Below are 18,472 nucleotides of genomic sequence, written 5' to 3'. Positions count from 1 at the left end.
GGTAGTACCTATTCCAGCGCTTCCAAAAGCGCTAGTATAGGTCTTGAATGCATATAATTTAAAAGGCCTATAACAGCGTTTTTAAAAGCGCTGGGATAGGGCGTATGCCTTTCCTGGCGCTTTTGAAAAACGCTGGTATAGGTCTAGCGACCCTATACCGACCATCACTGCGCGGCAGATTGAAGCGCTGGGAAAAAAAAACGCCGGGATAGGAATTTTGACCCTATCCCAGCGCTTTTTGGGGCTATCCCAGCGGTTTTGAAAACGCTGGGATAGCCCCATTTTTTTGTAGTGAATGTTTGGGGTTTGGAAGATATATCTCAGTAAGGGTTTGGGTTTGTAAGAGGAAGATACAGTGGTTATTGGTGGGTGGGTGGTTGGTTTCATAAATACTATTGTGAACCTAACTGGCGAGCAGAGTAGTAAATATTGAGTCAGTACTGCTTGAAGAAAACCTTGAACGTAGATGTAGTCCTTGGGGTCCCATTAGTAACAAGTGGAAGTATAGGTTTCACACAAGAGTATCTCCACGAAGATATCAACTTCTTCTTGGATCCTTGAAAAAAAGTCATATGCCCATTTTAGAATGCAAAATTCACGTGTTTTTAACTAATTATACCATTTTTTTTTTTTTTTTGAGAAACAACTTATATCATTTTCAAGTAAAAAAGAATCTACAAAAGTTAAACATTCTGAAGTGAGGACTCAAGGTCCAAAAGGAAGTCAAGTTAGTTTATAAATTAAGCATATCTCTATTTATACATTAAGCATATCTATACTATAAATTTCATGTCATCCCAAATAATCGTTTTTACTCTATCCTCTAAATTGCCATTATCCAATTATCAATATTTATATATATTAATTTATGACAAATCCATAAATGGATGGACCCATTGTAGATATAGTATAGTCAAAAAAAGTTTAATCAAATTTACTATAAAAAAAAAACGATGTCTTTATTGATCAGATAAAAGTGCCAAAAGGATAAAGATATTATAATTAGGTTAGTATAGTGACAAAAATAAATAAATAATTTATGACTTTCACTATCTTTCCTTTTCCTTCTTTCAGCAGCCAATACAGTTCTGAGTTTACAGGCAGCAACTTCTGAGAGCCTCTTAAATATATAGTGAAGTTACAGACCTTTTTCCAGTCATCACCATTAATTGTTTAATTGGTGTTACATGCAAAAATGGAGTATAAACGGTCTGTCCTCTTTACAATATTGGCTTTTATAGTAGTGCTTGTGAATTGCGATGAGTACTCTTCGTCGAAATCGAATGGGGCATACAATAGACAAGGTCCGAACACCTGTCCTTATTGCAACACGCTTCCGCCACCGAAACGGGGCACGCCGGGAACCCAATCATGCTGTGATAATTCATCTAAAGGAGTTGAAAGTGTCGAATTAGTGGGACAGGGTGGGCGAAGTGTATACGTTAAGCCAAACAATCCAGCAAGATGCTGTCGCGGTGCCGTTCGGAACTACTTCAAGACGGACCTGTTTGAGAACATCTTCTCCAACCGCAACTCCCTTGAGGTTGAGGACCATGCAAATAAGGGATTTTTGGACTACCAGTCTTTTATCTCTGCGTCTGCTCTCTACCAGCCCTATGGCTTTGGTACTACCTACATGAATTGGACGTTCTTTGGGACCAGGGAAGTTGCAGCTTTTCTCGCCCATGTTGCCACCAAAATCTCCTGTGAGTACTTCAGACTTTCTATTGTGTGAAATTTGGGTTGTTGCCTTGTTGGTATTGTTTTAAAAATCTAAACAGTCAAAAAAAAAAAAAAATGGTCTGAGCTTTAAAATTTTTTTAGAACCAAGTTAGAATCCGATTTTTAAACCATACCTTTTGGTTTGGTTTGGTGCTTTTTTTTTTTGGAGGGGGGGGGGGGGGGGGGGTTTAATATAAATTTGAAGATTCAAATTTTGTAAGAGTTTAAGTATAAAATATATCATAGTGTGTCCTATGTTTAAATTTATTTGAAACTTAATTTTATTATATTGAAGACATAGGGTTCAAAACCCTCCCCTAATTACTGAGTTTATATATATATATACATATATATATATATACATATATATATATATATATAGACACACATACACACACACAAGCCTCATCACACATGCTACACACATGTGATGATGCTCTTTTTTTATTTTGAGTTTAATGTAATTTTTCAATTTAAATTGATTTATTGCTAGTGTGGTTACACAAAAAGAAATTTTTAAGAAACTAAAAATTTAAGATTTGAAATGAAATAAGATTTAGAGTGTGCTAGTTTTAGGAAAAAATTTATCAAACGTGTGTGTGATATATTTAAATAAAGAGATTGCTAATTTTAGGAAAAAAAAATTTCTGGTAGTTATTTTTTTTGTCGAATTACAATTTTAACCCCATTTTTATTTTTTAAGAATAAGGATTATCTAATTAGATTATGGATATTTTTGACATTTTTTAAGCTATAACTAACTTTTTCAATCCTTTTAATATATATATATCAAAAATCAAGTTTTAATTTGATGAAGTTGGAAATGGATTTTAATGTTTTAATTCTTTTATATCATTTAGTTATTTAATCTCTTATGTATTCGATGTTATAGGGTATAATTTGGGCTTTGTATAAATTTATTTGATTAAAATGGTTTAACTGAAAATAAATCTTATAAAAGAAAATGTTTAATCAATAATTTGGTTTTTCAACTATAGGGTAAAATTCAATTTGCTCCCTCAATTGTATTTATATAGTCCTTCAAAAATTAATTGTGCCAATTTAATTCCTCAACTTTCAAAATTTATTACAAAAAAATTCAAAATCGAATTTACTTCATCCTTGAATATTCTCTTCGTTTAAATTTTAACAAGGATAATAAAACACATATTAGAAGATTATTATAGAAAATGTAAATTTTTTAAAATCAAATCAATTTCGACTCTTAATTATGTTAATATTTAAACATACATTAGACCAAAGTATGAAGTTGACTTAATTTTAAAGTTGAATGACTAAATTGATAGAATTCATAGTTGAAGGATCAAATTGAAATTTTTTCAATAATTGGAGGATTAGCTTTGTAATTTAACCTAAAAATTTATATTGTATTTTCACCAAATGAATGAAAAGTGTTGGCTTGTAAGTGAGTCTAATCATGTAGTGATTTAACTAAATTCTTTTTCTCCAAAGAACAATTTAAGTTGGAACTAAACTAATTTGGAGCACAACATATCCATGCAAAGTAAAAGTGATTTTTTTTTTTTTTTTTTTTTTTAGGTGGAAATAAATTGGCCACCATGGATCAATTAGCATGGGGTACATGCTATAACAAGAAAATGAATTCCAACTCGAATTATTGTGATGAGCACTACAAAAAAGCTTATCCATGTGCTCCTGGAGTTGCATACTTTGGTCGTGGTCCTCTACCTATCTATTGGTACCTACTTTATCATTTACACTAACATTGATCATACATCATATATATCTTTGCATCTGAATTATTTTTTTATCATCTTATGTCAATTAATCTTATCCAAAGTTGAAATTTCGTCCAAAGTTTTATGTTTATCTATTAAGAAGAACATCATGAAAATGTGATTATTTTCTAGCATAATTCAAATATGAGTATCTAAGTGATACATTCTTCAAACAAATTTAGTGTAGATCAATTCATATTGCATGCCTCAATTCAATTTTTATTTATTATTTTATTTTTTTTGTTTACTTATGCTTTCAATAGGAACTACAATTATGGAGAAGTAGGTAAAGATTTGAAGGTGGATTTGTTAAACCATCCAGAATACATTGAGCAAAATGCTACCTTGGCCTTCCAAGTTGCGATTTGGAGGTGGATGATGCCCATTAAGAAACATCAGCCTTCAGCACATGATATCTTTCTTGGCACCTGGACACCCACCAAAAATGACACTCTAGCCAAGCGAGTTTCTGGATTTGGTACTACCATGAATGTGCTCTATGGAGATCTTGTTTGTGGTCATGGTGATAATGAGTCCATGGACAACATTATCTCCCATTACCTATATTACCTTGATCTTATGGGTGTTGGCAGAGAAGAAGCTGGGCCTCAAGAAATGCTTAGTTGTGCTAAGCAAGTTGCTTTCAATCCATCTTTTTCTTCATCTCCTTGAGCTTTGTTTGGTTTTGGTGGATAGTTTGCCCTTTGTTGAACTAATCATTTTGTTAAGGAGGTGCAGTTATAAGGTTCTCTGAACCTATCAAGTAACAAAAAGGAAATGATCAAACATTAAGGGAGAGTAATTGTTCGTGTAAACTATGTGTGTATGTGTCTCCATGTGATGCTATACTTGCTTGAAGGTCAAGAGTTTGTATTTAGTGATTTGTAACTGCCTTTTGCTAGTGTTGTGCGGCTATTAAGATATAATTTTTGTTTTCAAGTTCTTAATATTTTGTAACTATTTAGCGTGGATTGTATATGAAAGTTTCTAGGCCTGTATGGTATGCATTTTAGTTGTGAAATCTTGGAATATCCTAATTTTGCCCTTCCATTTTTTTTTAACAAGCATTACGTACATAAAAAATGTGCAATTATTTTGGACTAAGATTAACAGAAATGAAAGAAATATGTTGTTAATTGAAACTTCGTAGATGCCAAGATCAAATTAATACAATTTGAGATATAATTTTTTTTTTTTTTTGAGAAGAAAGTTGGTCTAAGAAATTAATTTTTGAATATGAAAAATGATAAAATCATATTTAAAATTGACCATGTCGCAAAGGCAATTAAGTGGATTAACTATAGCGCCAATTGAAAAAATAAATGTTAGCAAAATTTTAATGATAGCTCTACCTATTGTGGCAGCTTCTTAAAGCTCTGTAGTAGAGTATCTATAGCAGAGATTTAAAAAGTGCCGGCTTTAAACTGTCTTAATAGGTTAACTTTTAATGGAAGTTTCCAAAAGACTTGTATTAGGTCTCCTATAGTGGTAGTTTTCAAAGCCGGTGAGGAAAAAAAAAAAAAGCGACTGTAAAACTAGTTTTTTGTAATGCAAACACATACTTAGCATTTTTGCATCTTGAAAAGTTAGAAAAAAAATATATTTTTAAATAAAAAAATCAAATTATAAATATTATGCAACTAATATTTAAATATAACAAAAAAAAAAAAAAACCACCTAAAATATTCACTTTAGACCCCACAATGAGTTGAGCCGAACTTGACTAAAAGAGATGCAATTATTTAGGTCCAGCTAAACATAAAAGAAAGGAAGTTGTTATTGGATTTCCTTACACACTCAGCGTGTACGGTGTATTCATGGTTGGACTTGGAATTGTGTGTACGTAAAAAGATGGAGAAAACAGATGTTTATGATTGATTTTACTTTCATTATACGTCAATATAACTTAATGAATAAATAAAAAACTTCCGTATATTAAAATGAAATTATGAAAATGTTTTATGCCTGTGGTTTTATATCTCTTACAATATTGAAATCTATCTCTCTCTTGGTAACGGTTGAATTATAAATAAATAAATAAATATTATGGAAACAAATATTATGTCCATAAATATTTACTTGCATGGCCGGTCAATTAAGCGTGTCACATACGTGTGTAAAGGGCAATCACCAAGCCGTCAATTGTACAGGAAGCTTAATTATTCTCCTTATATTAAAGGAAGTCAAATTGGTCTCTCTGTGTCCCACAGCATCAATCCAATGTGAACGAAATAATGTGGCTGAAATTTTTCTAAAAAATTGTCTTTATCTTTATCTTTCTCATTTATCTTTTAAACCTTTTTCTAGCAATTAATTTTCGAACAAATTTTAATTTTAATCTATGGTTGAGAGATTGTTTCAAATTCAGTCTATACTTTTAGAAGTTTCATGGTAAATAATTTAATTCTTAAGAATTTTGTAATTCAATTAATAATTCTTTATAATAATAATAATAATAATAATAATAATAATAATAATAATAATAATAATTTATATATATATATATATATATAATAGGTGAAGCAGAGAGAAACTCTAATTGCAATTCTAAATTAGAATTCTAATCTATATTGTGACACGTGTCAATGTAAAGATGAAATTAGAGTCTAATTTCCCTCCATCTGTTGTAATTCCGATGTGCTTCTTTTTTTTTTTTTTTTTTTTTCCACACCCACGTATTTTCAGGTTCACCTCCCTTTTCCACACCGATTCAGACACCTTAATATACGGCTCCCCTCTATTTCAATCAATGCTGTGAAATTTCAAAAAAATCTCTCGGTATCAATGGTGCATGTATTTGGGTATTTTTGTATCTTATATAAGAAGAGGTTCTCCAGATATTCCGATTGTACTTGTCTTTACAATTTTCATGGTCCTGATTTATGCTCTGCAAAACAAATTTTAACCACTCCTAAGGTTTGATTACTGCTTTCTTTCATCTGTCTATACTGTCATTCCTTTTTGTGTAAATTTTTTACAAAAAAAAGGAACGACAATATAGACGAATGAAAGAAAGCAGTAATTTTTTCCTATGATTGATGTTGCATGTTTATTTTCTTTCATCTGCCTATACTTTCGTTCCTTTTTGTCAATAATTTTTATTGTTTAATTATAAAATTGTTTTGTTTTTCTATCATTGATGTTACATGTTTTTTTTCCTTTTCATAACATGTTATCAGCACGAGTTTCTACCCAATTTCGAAAGGAAGTTGTAATCTCATTATTCTTCAAACATAAAAAATTATTTGTGTAGTTTTCTCAACTCATTGTAAGTTTTCTTTTAAGGAATTAGCACTTATCCTATGTGTTTGTCTTTACGTTTTATGCTCATAATTTTAGTGATTTTTAATTGATTAATTTTTTTTTATGAGATTCACGTTATTCTATTGTTATATATTATTATGAGATGCACATTATGAGATTCACATTTAATTGATTAAAATATTTTGCTAAAAATGGTTTGTGATAAAGCAACTTAATCATAGCTATATGTACTGTGTATGAATCAACCTTGAATATATATGTCTATGTAGTATTCTTTCATTAGAATTTTGTATGATAAAAATATTTGTTAAAAAATTACATAATGCTAAGTTTTATTAAACATGAATAAACTAAGTCTTTTAAACATCTTCTCGAACCGCAACTCCCTTGAGGTTGAGGACCATGCAAATAAGGGATTTTTGGACTACCAGTCTTTTATCACTGCCTCTGCTCTCTACCAGCCCAATGGCTTTGGTACTACCTACATGAATTGGACGTTCTTTGGGACCAAGGAAGTTGCAGCTTTTCTCGCCCATGTTTCCACCAAAGTCTCCTGTGAGTACTGCAGACTTTCTGTTTTGTGAACTTCAATTTGGGTTTTTGCCTTATTGGTATGGTTTTAAAAATCGAAACAAAAAAAGAAAAAAGTCCCATATTTTAAATATTTTTAGAACCAAATTAGAATCCGATTTTTAAACCATACCTTTTGGTTTGGTTTGGTGTTTTTTATTTTTCTTTTTTTGGGTTTAATATAAATTTGAGGATTCAAATTTTGTAGGGGTTTAAGTATAAAATATATCATAGTGTGTCCTGTGTTTAAATTTATTTGAAACTTAATTTTATTATATTGAAGACCTAGGGTTCAAAACTCTCCCCTAATTATCGAGTTTATATATATACTAACCTCATCACATGTGTTATACACGTGCGATGATACTCTTTTTTATTTTGAGTTTAATGTAATTTTTCATTTTTTTTAATTTATTTATTGTTAGTGAAATTACACAATAAGAAATTTTTAATAAACTAAAATTTAATATTTGAAATGGAGTATGCTGCTAGGTTTAGTATATGCTTATTTTTAGGAAAAAATGCATCAAACGTGTGTGAGATATATTTAAATAAAGAAAATGCTAATTTTAAGGAAAAAAATTTTCTACTAGTTTTTTTTTTTTTCAATTTTGTTGAATAACAATTTTAACCCTATTTTTAATTTTTTAAGAATAAGATTATCTAATTAGATTAAGGGTATTTTTGACATTTTCTAATGCGTAACTAACTTTCTAAATCCTCTTAATATATATATATATATATATATATATATATATATATATATATATATATATATCAAAAAGCAAGTTTTAATTTGATGAAGTTGGAAATGGATTTTAATGTTTTAATTCTTTTATATCATTTAGTTATTTAATCTCTTATGAATTGATGTTATTGTTTATAATTTGGGCTTTGTATAACTCTATTTGCTTAAAACGGTTTAACTGAAAACAAATCTTATAAAAAAAAGGTTTAATCACTAATTTGGTTTTTCAACTATAGGGTAAAATTCGATTTGGTCCCTCAATTGTATTAATTTAGTTTTTCAAAAATTAATTGTGCCAATTTAATTCCTCAACTTTCAAAATCTTTTACAAAAAATTCAAAATCGAATTTACTTCATTCTTGAATATTCTCTTCGTTTAAAATTTAATGAGGATAATAGAACACATATTAGAAGATTATTATAGAAAATGTAATTTTTTTTTAAATCAAATCAATTTCAACTCTTAATTATGTTAATATTTATACATACATTAGACCAAAGTATGAAGTTGACTTAATATTAAAGTTGAGTGACTAAATTGATAGAATTAATAGTATAAGGATCAAATTGAACTTTATTCAATAATTGGAGGATTAGCGTCGTAATTTAACCTAAAAATTTATATTGTATTTTCACCAAATGAATGAAAAGTGTTGCAGCTTGTAAGTGTGTCTAATCATATAGTGATTTAACTAAATTCATATTCTCCAAAGAACAATTTAAGTTGGAACTAAACTAATTTGGAGCACAACATATCCATGCAAAGTAAAAGTGGATTTTTTTTGTTGTTGTTTTTCAGGTGGAAATAAATTGGCCACCATGGATCAATTAGCATGGGGTTCATGCTACAACAAAGAAATGAATTCCTATTCGAATTATTGTGATTAGCATTACCAAAAAGCTTATCCATGTGCTCCTGAAGTTGCATACTTTGGTTGTCATGCTCTACCTATCTATTGGTATCTACTTTATCATTTACATTAACATTGATCATACATCATGTATATCTTTGCATCTGAATTATTTTATCATCTTATGTCGATTAATTTTATCCAAAGTTGAAATTTTGTTCAAAGATTTATGCTTATCTATTAAGAAATACACCAAAATGAGATTATTTTCTAGCATAATTCAAATATGAGTATCTAAGTGATGCATTCTTCATACGAATTTAGTGTAGATCAATTCATTTTGCATGCATCAATTCAAATTTTTTTTTTTTTTGTTTACTTATGCTTTCAACAGGAACTACAATTATGGAAAAGCAGGTAAAGATTTGAAGGTGGATTTATTAAACCATTCAGAATACATTGAGCAAAATGCTACCTTGGCCTTCCAAGTTGCGATTTGGAGGTGGATGATGCCAATTAAAAAACATCAGCCTTCAGCACATGATGCCTTTCTTGGCACCTGGACATCCACCAAAAATGACACTCTGGCCAAGCGAGTTTCTGGATTTGGTACTACCATGAGTGTGCTTTACGGAGATCTTGTTTGTGGTCATGGTGATAATGAGTCCATGAGCAACATTATCTCCCATTACCTATATTACCTTGATCTTATGGGTGTTGGCAAAGTAGAAGCTGGGCCTCAAGAAGTGCTTAGTTGTGCTAAGCAAGTTGCTTTCAATCCATCTTTTTCCTCATCTCCTTGAGCTCTGTTTGGTTTTGACGGATAGTTTGCCCTTTGTTGAACTAAACATTTTTTTAAGGAGGTGCATTTATAAGGTTCTCTGAACCTATCAAGTAACAAAAAGAAAATGATCTAACATTAAGAGAGAGTAATTGTAGTGGGTTCCAGTTAGCTCAGCTGGTAAAATCTCTAATAGTTGTATAAGAGATCTAAAATTCAATTCCCGCCTACACCAAAAACTGATTGGTGTCTTGGTCTGATAATAAAGAGCTATTATCAGGAGCAAACGTCATAGGTTGTATGTATAAACTATGTGTGTGTCTCCGTGTGATGCTATACTTGCTTGAAGGTCAAGAGTTTTTATTTAGTGATTTGTAACTGCCTTTTGCTAGTACTGTTGCATGTGCGGCTATTGAGATATAATTTTTGTTTTCAAGTTCTTAATATTTTGTAACTATATATTGTGGATTGTATATGAAAGTTTCTAGGCTTGTATAGTACGCATTTTAGTTGTGTGAAATCTTGGAATATCTCATTTTTGCGCTTCCATTTTTTTTTTAACAAGCATTACGTACATAAAAAATGTGCATTTATTCTGGACTAAGATTAACAAAAATGAAACAAATATGTTGTTAATTGAAACTTCTCAGATTCCTAGATCAACTTGATACAATTTGAGATATAATGTTTTTATTTGAAAAATATATTTTTCACCTTTTGAAGTGCAAAATTAATAATAAAATTATTTATCCAAATTACGGTAACATCATTTTCTGTTGATAATATGATTAACTGATTTAGTCTTTCTTGTTACATAATCAATTGTTGGACGGATTATATTAATTTTAATTTTGAAAATTTTCTTCGGTGGAAGCAATTGTAAGTCTGAAAAGTTCTCAGACGCCTCTTCCATGGTGTGTATTTTTTACTAGATTTGGGCCTAAACCCTGTTCTAACGTCATCCTTTCATTGGAAATAGGAGAGTCCACTTCATGTGGTGTAATTGATCTGAGCTTAGTAAAGCCCATCCTTTTGAATTTTTGGATTGGGCCGCACAATTAGGCCAATCGGATCTTTCATAACAAGGGCATTAGGTCAAGCCGAGATGAAGCAGTAGTTCCATGGTAGTAGCTGACTGGACAAAGCATTCCTCCAAACTAATTTTTGAAGAATCTCCTCAACCCTGTTATATAACGACTCATAAAACCATTAATGTGTATTATTTAGATTAGTCACATGGATGATATTGTTCAGCTTGTACATACTGCATTATTGCTAAAATGCGTAGTTTTTAATTGAGTAAACATGATATGTCTTCTACGTTCCTTTCCAGCTTGTACATAATGATGTCTAGGGGCCTGCACCCCTTATATCAATTCTTGGTTTCAGATTCCATGTCATTTTTGTAAATGATTCTGCAAGAATACATGGGTTTGTTTACTTTAAAAAGAGAAATGTGAAGTTCTGTCAATTTTTAAACACTTTAAAACTCTAGTTGAAACTCATTATTCTGCCAAAATTAGAACTTTTAGAGTCCGTTTGGTTGGGGGAGAAATAAGGAGGATAGAAAATAAAAGAAAATAAAGTGGAGAGAATTAATTTTATAGATATTTGATTAGAGAGAGAGAGAGACTGGAAAATTGGTGAAGTCCAAGTGTTTTTTTCTTTGGCCCACCAATATTCTATCTCTCCAATTTGGTGAGAAAATAGAAGGGAGAGGAATAGTTGCAGTCAATGACTAAACTACCCCTCTCCTCTTACATGCTAGAACTTTTTTTTTTTTTTTTTTTTTTTTTTTTTTAATTTAATTTGGCGTGATAGGTGTTGTGCGTGCTTTCCTTTGTTATGCTCCTTTTCTTTTAGCTTAGGGTTTAACTAGATGGGAATTTTTTTTTTTTCTGGCCATGATTTTTCTTCTTTAATAAATTTGGGTGATTGCCACTTTTTTTTTTATTTTTTTTTTGGTTATTTGCCACTTTTTGTTTTAATTGTGCATTATTTTTTAATAAAGACATAAGAGTAAATTTATACAAACTCATTTTTTCTCATCCCTTCACTTTTTCACCTCCAACCAAACACAAAATAGAAAAAATAAAATCTCTTCTATCCTCTCACATTTTCATTACATCCCTATTTTCTGTCTTCCCACTTTTTCATCTTCCTAGGGTCCATTTGGTTTGAAGGAAAGAAAATGAAAAAGAGGTGAAAAAGTTGGAGGATATAAGAAATTTTAGTCTCCCTCGCTTATGTTTGGTTGGAAGGATGGAAAAATGGAGGGGTGAATATTATTTTTTTTGGTTAAGAAGAAATACGGAACAATAGAAAATAAATTTTGTATATATGTACTTATATGACTATGGGGAGTAAAAGAACCCAAGCGGGCAGTTGGGCCTTTGGGCTCTAGCAAGAAGGGCCGATCTCTTCTTAAGTTAAGAATTTGTTAGTATTGCGAATCAGCCCATACGCCGAGGGTCCAAGGATACAGCTGAGAGTGAGTTTATCCTCGGACAGATCCAAGAGAACTCGGAGATTCACTACGAAGGTCAAGGCAGAATTCTGGAAAGACTGTTGGTTAAAAGGGGGAAACTCTGAACCTTCTAGATGCACCGGTGTTAGAAAAATATCAAGGGCAAAGGCTGCCACCTCCACATTAAAGACTCTGCACCTACCTCCCTGGCCGCATTAATGGAGAAGTGACCCCTGAACAGTAGAACTGAAACTTCTACTCACTATTCAAAAGCGTCAGAAAAAGAAGTATTTAAGGGGGGGCAGTCTGTAACGAAGAAAGAAATTAAGAATTGTAATCTTTAAGGAAGAAAGAGAAATAATAAAGAAATTGTCCTCGGCTCACATCCAAGAAAGTCCATCGGTCATTATCATTCATTATTTACAAGTATTTGCATACCAAAGCCTGTTATCAAGTTCTCAGTACCTTAAATCTAGATTTCAAGCCCACGCTCTACAAATTTTCATTGTTTAAGGCTCATTGGGCCTGATCCCATAATCTTCTTTGGGTCCAAGTGCAATTGTGCACTTACAATGACCTTATTAAAAAAATGATTTTCAATTAAAAAAGAAATGCTTTAACAAAAAAAAGGCAATCACCCAAAAAGAAAAATCATGCCCGATACAGAAGAAAAAAGTTATTAAAAAAAAAAGAGATAGGAAAATGACCAACCAAACCAAAAGAAAGAAAAGCATGTATCATGCCAAAAAAAAAAAACAAAAAAGAGAAGAAAGAAAACAAACAAAGGGTCAACGCAAAAGAAAAAGCGAATAAGAAGGAAAAATAAAACCGAAGAATGGATCAGCGGAGAAAAACACAAAAGCAAAGTAGAAAAAGTCTAAAAAAAGTAACGGTTGTGAGGGGCAATTTTGTCCAAAATACATCCTCAACTTGAAAAGAAAACTTGTTGGTGAACTGAGAAAACATTAGGCCCTCCCACTTTTCTCTTCACATTTCTCTCTTCAATTCTTCAGCCTCCCTAAAATCTTTTCATACAAACATACCATTGGGATTGATGGTAGAGGAGAATATACAAAATCAGAAATTCAATAATTTGCTCCACTGATACTATTTTACATCCTTTATCTTATCTTTGTGTTCCTCAACAAAGTATAATTTTTGCAGAAAACATAGGCTTATTATTGAGACAGGCCTAGATATACTCCATAAGTCCAATTACCTCTCAATTATTGGTCTTTCATCACTCCCCTTTATCTCGTAAACATGTTAACCTCATCTCTTTTTGGCTTCAAATCTCCATGGGAACAATTGCACTCATATCCTCCACCTCTCAACGCCCTTAAGGCCTTTGGTTGTGCCTATTATCCTTTGTTCAATCGCATTATAATAAACATAAATTTCAGCCAAGATCCTTTATCTTTCTAGGCTACCCTACTTTGTCCAAATGTTATTTGTGTCTCGATCCCTCTACCAACAAAGTTTATGTTACATGTTATGCTTTATTCAATTGGACTGTCCTGTCCTAAATTTTGGTCAATTATCCTTAGCCTCTTCTCATTCAATCCATACATATGATTTTGATCACTGGCAACTACTTTCATTACCTAGTACAGCTTCTCATTCATTTCCTTCTCTTGAAACTCCAACAACTTAATCTAATTCTCCTGTCTTTTGCAATAGCTAAGTCATTACTTTTTGAAATTCTCTGACCAGTTCTTCCATTCCTCTCGACTCATGTCATCTCAATATTCCCCTTCTACTATTCCTTAATTCCTTCTCTATTCCTCTTGCAACTCGTATTAATTCTCAGCCCATGTTTAATCGTTATTAACTTGGCATTCATAAATCCAAAATTTATAAAGCCATCACTGACTATACGTATAAAAAACCTTCCTCTTATGCCATTGCCTGCTAATATCCTCAATGGTCAGCTGCAATGGACTCCGAATTCCAGTCTTTACATAAGCAGTAGACTTGGTCTCTCGTTCCAATTCTTCAGATAAGATTATTGTCATTTGTAAATGGGTATATAAGCTCAAATAGTACGATGATGGCTCCATTGTCCGTTACAAGGCCAAACTAGTTGCAAGGGATAATTTACAGCAACGTGGACTTGATTATGGTAAAATATTCAGTCCAGTTGCTAAACCAATAACAATGAGATTCCTGCTCTTGCAGTTGGTCTTTGAAGCGCATGATGTTAGTAATCCTTTCCTTCACGGGGTCTTGAAGGAAGAAGTCTACATGACACAACCTCGAGTCTATTTACATCCTTATTTTTCTAATTATGTTTATCTTTTGCACAAAGACCATTTATGGACTTAAGCATGCTCCTAGAGCCTCCTAGCTTGAAAGGTTCAACTTTCAATTACTACATCTTGGCTTTGTAGCTTCAAGTGAAAATGATAAACTCTTTATCTACAACCATTCTTCCAATCTCCTATACTTGTTCCTGTATGCTGATGATATTTTTATTAGAGGAAACCATCCCTCTTTTATAACTCGTCTGATTATCCAATTGAGCTCCAAATTTGATCTTAAAGGCTTAGGCCCTCTTCATTATTTTCTAGGCCCACAAATTGATACACTTCCCTCTTGTTTTTTTGTCCATCATACCAAATATATACCTTAGATCTTTTGAGGATTTTTCCCTTTTGTCATAATTACCATAGAATTTTGCTACAAACTAGTAACTTAAAAAATTATTCATGTTTATTTTTGGTAATGTGATACTTAATGGTAACATAATTTATTTAAATAATTTAATGAATTTAATACATGTGAATGATTTTATAAATCTTTTTTCAAAATACTCTCTGAAAATTAATTAGTTAACTTATTCTTTTTTAATAGAAATTTTAAAAAAAATTTAGAATGCAGAGTTACACACTGTGTGTTACATTTTCAGTTGTTTTGTTTTTCTTTTATTGGTATAAAATATATATTAAAAAAAGAAGAAAAGGCGTGTGTAACACACTTTATGTAACAACTAACAACCATTCCCACTTAACTTTATTTCTTTACTTAACTTTATTTCTTTTGAAGTAAAGGAATCAAAAACCTCTTTAGCGAAAAAATAAAATAAGGTAAATTAAAGAGGCAGCTAAAAAAGCGAAAGATTCTGCAGGCTTTCTGACCGAAGACCCGCCAAGTCTTCAAAATTTTGATTACTTGCAATTGACTATCTTTTCTTTCCTAAAACTTATACCACCCAAGTCCCCAGTATATAATACAGGGAAGGTACAGACCTCTATTCCAACTCCACCCTTGTTAATTTTTACATTCGAAAAATGGAGTATAAGTACTGTGCACTCTTGACGACGGCATTGATATTAGTGATGCTTGTGAATTGTGACGCCTTAAGTTGCGATAAAGGGAGTACCTATGAAAGAGAATGTGCTAGGTGCCACGTGCTTAAAGGACCAAATTGCTGTGTCGAGGGGGCCATTACTGACTACTTCCAGATGGACCAGTTTGAGAAGATGTTCTCAAACCGTGACTCCCTTGAGGTTGAGAGCCATGCAAATAAGGCATTCTGGGACTACTAGTCATTTATTACTGCCTCTGCTTACTTCCAGCCCTATGGCTTTGGTACTACCTACATCAACCGGAAGTTCACGGGAACCAAAGAAGTTGCAGCTTTTCTTGCCCATGTTGCCACCAAAACCTCCTGTGAGTTCAAAGTTTCGCTTTTGTGAAATTTTAATTTGGAATTTTATGGTGTTGGTTTAATTGAATATATGTGTTTGACGACTTCTTTTCTGTCTGGCTTTGATTTCATAGGGTTCTAAATGGATTTGAGGGTACAAATTTGGGTTTAAGTAAACTAGATCAATATGAAAAATGACATTATATTTCGGTTGATTACAACTTTACACTAAGCTCTCTTACAACATGTTGAGTGGAACCCACATGGGTCCCTCCGAACATATTGTGAGGAACCCATGTGTATTGTATTGTATTTGAACTTCGAATACTTATGGCCTATTTAGTATGTGTTTAAAAATTGAAAATCGTTATTTAAAAATATTTGTGAAAATATATGTTAGTGAAAAAGTGTATAAAAATACGTATAATGTTGTTTAAAAACTGAAAATAATTGTTTGAAACTACAAGCCAAACACCCCCTTAATTGTTGTCTGTTTGATTTGGTTCCTTTTCCAAGGTGAAAAAAATCTTAAAATATGATTAGATTTGTTTAATTAATAATCAATTTTTACTAATTTTATTTCATTCCAATAGCAAAAGATAGAATATGTAATAAAGACTATGATTTTTAATCAACTGAAATATCATCAATATTCAGCAAAAAAAAAAAAATATATATATATATATATATATATATATATATCATCAATAGAATCATAATTTTAATTTTAAAATTTCTTTTCTTGAGTTTAGTTGATTAATGTGTTAAGAGAATTGATATTGCAGGGCATATATAATTTGGGCTTTTCTTAACATGTATTTGATTAAAATGATTTCAAATGAAAACAAATTTTACTCATTAACAAATGAAAATTTTCGCATTTTACATTGTTTAGGGTCTTCTTGGGATGAGATTTATGATTAAAACCTTAATTTATTTTTTGAAACCTACATTTTTTGAGCAAAAGAATGAAGCTTTGGGTTGTATTTGAATTTATAGAGAGTGATTTACGTAGATCCTTTTCTTTTAAAAATCAACTGGGTTGTAAGTTGGAACTATATGATTTAATCTGGAGCACTATATATCCATGAGTTGTGTGTAATTAAATTTGTATCTGAGCTACAGACAATGATCCTATACTCACTCAATCTCTATGCAAAGTAAAAGTGGATGATATATTTCAGGTGAATATAACGTGACCACTAAGGAACCATCAGCTTCAAGTTTATGCCATTACAAGAAAACGAATTCCAACTCCTATTATTGTGATGAGCAGTACAAAAATACTTATCCATGCACTTCTGGAATTGCATACTACAGTCGGGGTGCTCTACCATTCTATTGGTATCTACTTTTTCAATCACTTTGACATATCATACGTCCTTTACAAATTTGCATTTGAATTATTTTCTTATATAGTATTGTTCAATTTTATCCCAAATTGTAACTTCGATGGAGTAACTGTATATTTGTTAAAGAAAACATTAAAATGAGATCCTTTTTCTAACATAATTCAAGAGCACCTAAAGCATTTTCAATCGAAATCTAGGTAACTAATTTTCAGGAAAAACAATTTTCTACTGCACTAAAACGTGTATATGTCTTTTGTTCCCTACCCAGAAGAATTTATTGTAGATCAATTCATAGTTGCATGCTACAATCTAAAAAAAATTATATTTTCTAATACTTTCAATAGGAACTACAATTACGGAGAAGCCGGTAAAGAACTGGATGTGGATTTGTTGAACCATCCAGAATATATTGAACAAAATGCCACCCTAGCTTTCCAAGTTGCAATTTGGAGATGGATGATGCCAATTAAGGAGCACCAACCTTCAGCACACGAAGTCATTATTGACTATTGGAAACCCAACAAGAATGACACTTTGGGCAAGCGAGTTTCAGGTTTTGGTGCTACCATGAATATACTCTATGGAGATCTGGTTTGCGATCAAGGTGATAATGAGTCCATGAACAACATCATAGCTCATTACCTATATTACCTTGATCTTATGGGTGTTAACCAAGAAGAAACAGGGCCTAATGAAGTGCTTAGTTGTGCTAAGCAGGTTGTTTTTAATCCATCTTCTTCCTCATCTCCTTGAGCTTTCTTGAACTAATCTTTTTTTAAGGTAATGCATTAATATGGTTCTAAGATCCTATTAAGCAACCGAAGCAAAGTTTTAAATACGAAGGAGAGTAAGAGTTTGTATAAACTGTTTGTCTCTATGTAATGATAAAGTTGCTTGGACAATAAGAATTTGTATTGATTTCTATCCGTCTTTTGTTAGTATTGTGTAACTTCTGAGTTTTTTTTTTTTTTTTTTTTTAATAAATTATGTCCTATTGTTGTGTAACTTCATCACACTATTTGTTTGTCTTATAGTAATTAACAATAACAATTATAAATGTAAGGCCTCTCACTAAGAAAAACAATTTGAGGGCACCTTGGCCAATACAATGCATTATTTATCTATACAATAATGTAAAATTTCAAAAACTTATCCTTTGTTTAAATGTTGTGCACTTTGTTAATATGTTGTACTCATCTGCGGCAGTTTAAGAGTGCATGTAAAAATTTTCACTTTTCCAAACACAAGGAAGGTGAAATGACTTTCCTTTACTCTCTTTCTCTCTCCTTCAAGTTTAAAATCAGAGTT

General features: G+C 31.5%; 1 protein-coding gene and 2 pseudogenes across 1 annotated transcript; all 3 read left to right on the top strand.

Moving 5' to 3' along the window:
• The first annotated feature begins 1,183 nt into the window (after positions 1-1,183).
• LOC142629740 (chitinase-like protein 1) lies at positions 1,184-4,212 on the top strand. Its single transcript, XM_075803777.1, has 3 exons — positions 1,184-1,706; positions 3,283-3,442; positions 3,746-4,212. Exons 1-3 carry the CDS (start codon positions 1,196-1,198, stop codon positions 4,152-4,154), a joined length of 1,080 nt encoding a protein of 359 aa, XP_075659892.1. The 5' UTR covers positions 1,184-1,195; the 3' UTR covers positions 4,155-4,212.
• A 2,875-nt stretch (positions 4,213-7,087) lies between these two features.
• Positions 7,088-10,234, top strand: LOC142628593 (chitinase-like protein 2; annotated as a pseudogene).
• A 5,144-nt stretch (positions 10,235-15,378) lies between these two features.
• Positions 15,379-18,102, top strand: LOC142629301 (chitinase-like protein 2; annotated as a pseudogene).
• The last annotated feature ends 370 nt before the right edge of the window (positions 18,103-18,472 follow it).

Source organism: Castanea sativa, chromosome 3, assembly GCF_040712315.1.
Source record: "Castanea sativa cultivar Marrone di Chiusa Pesio chromosome 3, ASM4071231v1".
NCBI lineage: Eukaryota > Viridiplantae > Streptophyta > Magnoliopsida > Fagales > Fagaceae > Castanea > Castanea sativa.
The sequence above is the reverse complement of the archived record's forward strand: the minus strand, read 5'-3'. Positions and strand labels throughout refer to the sequence as shown.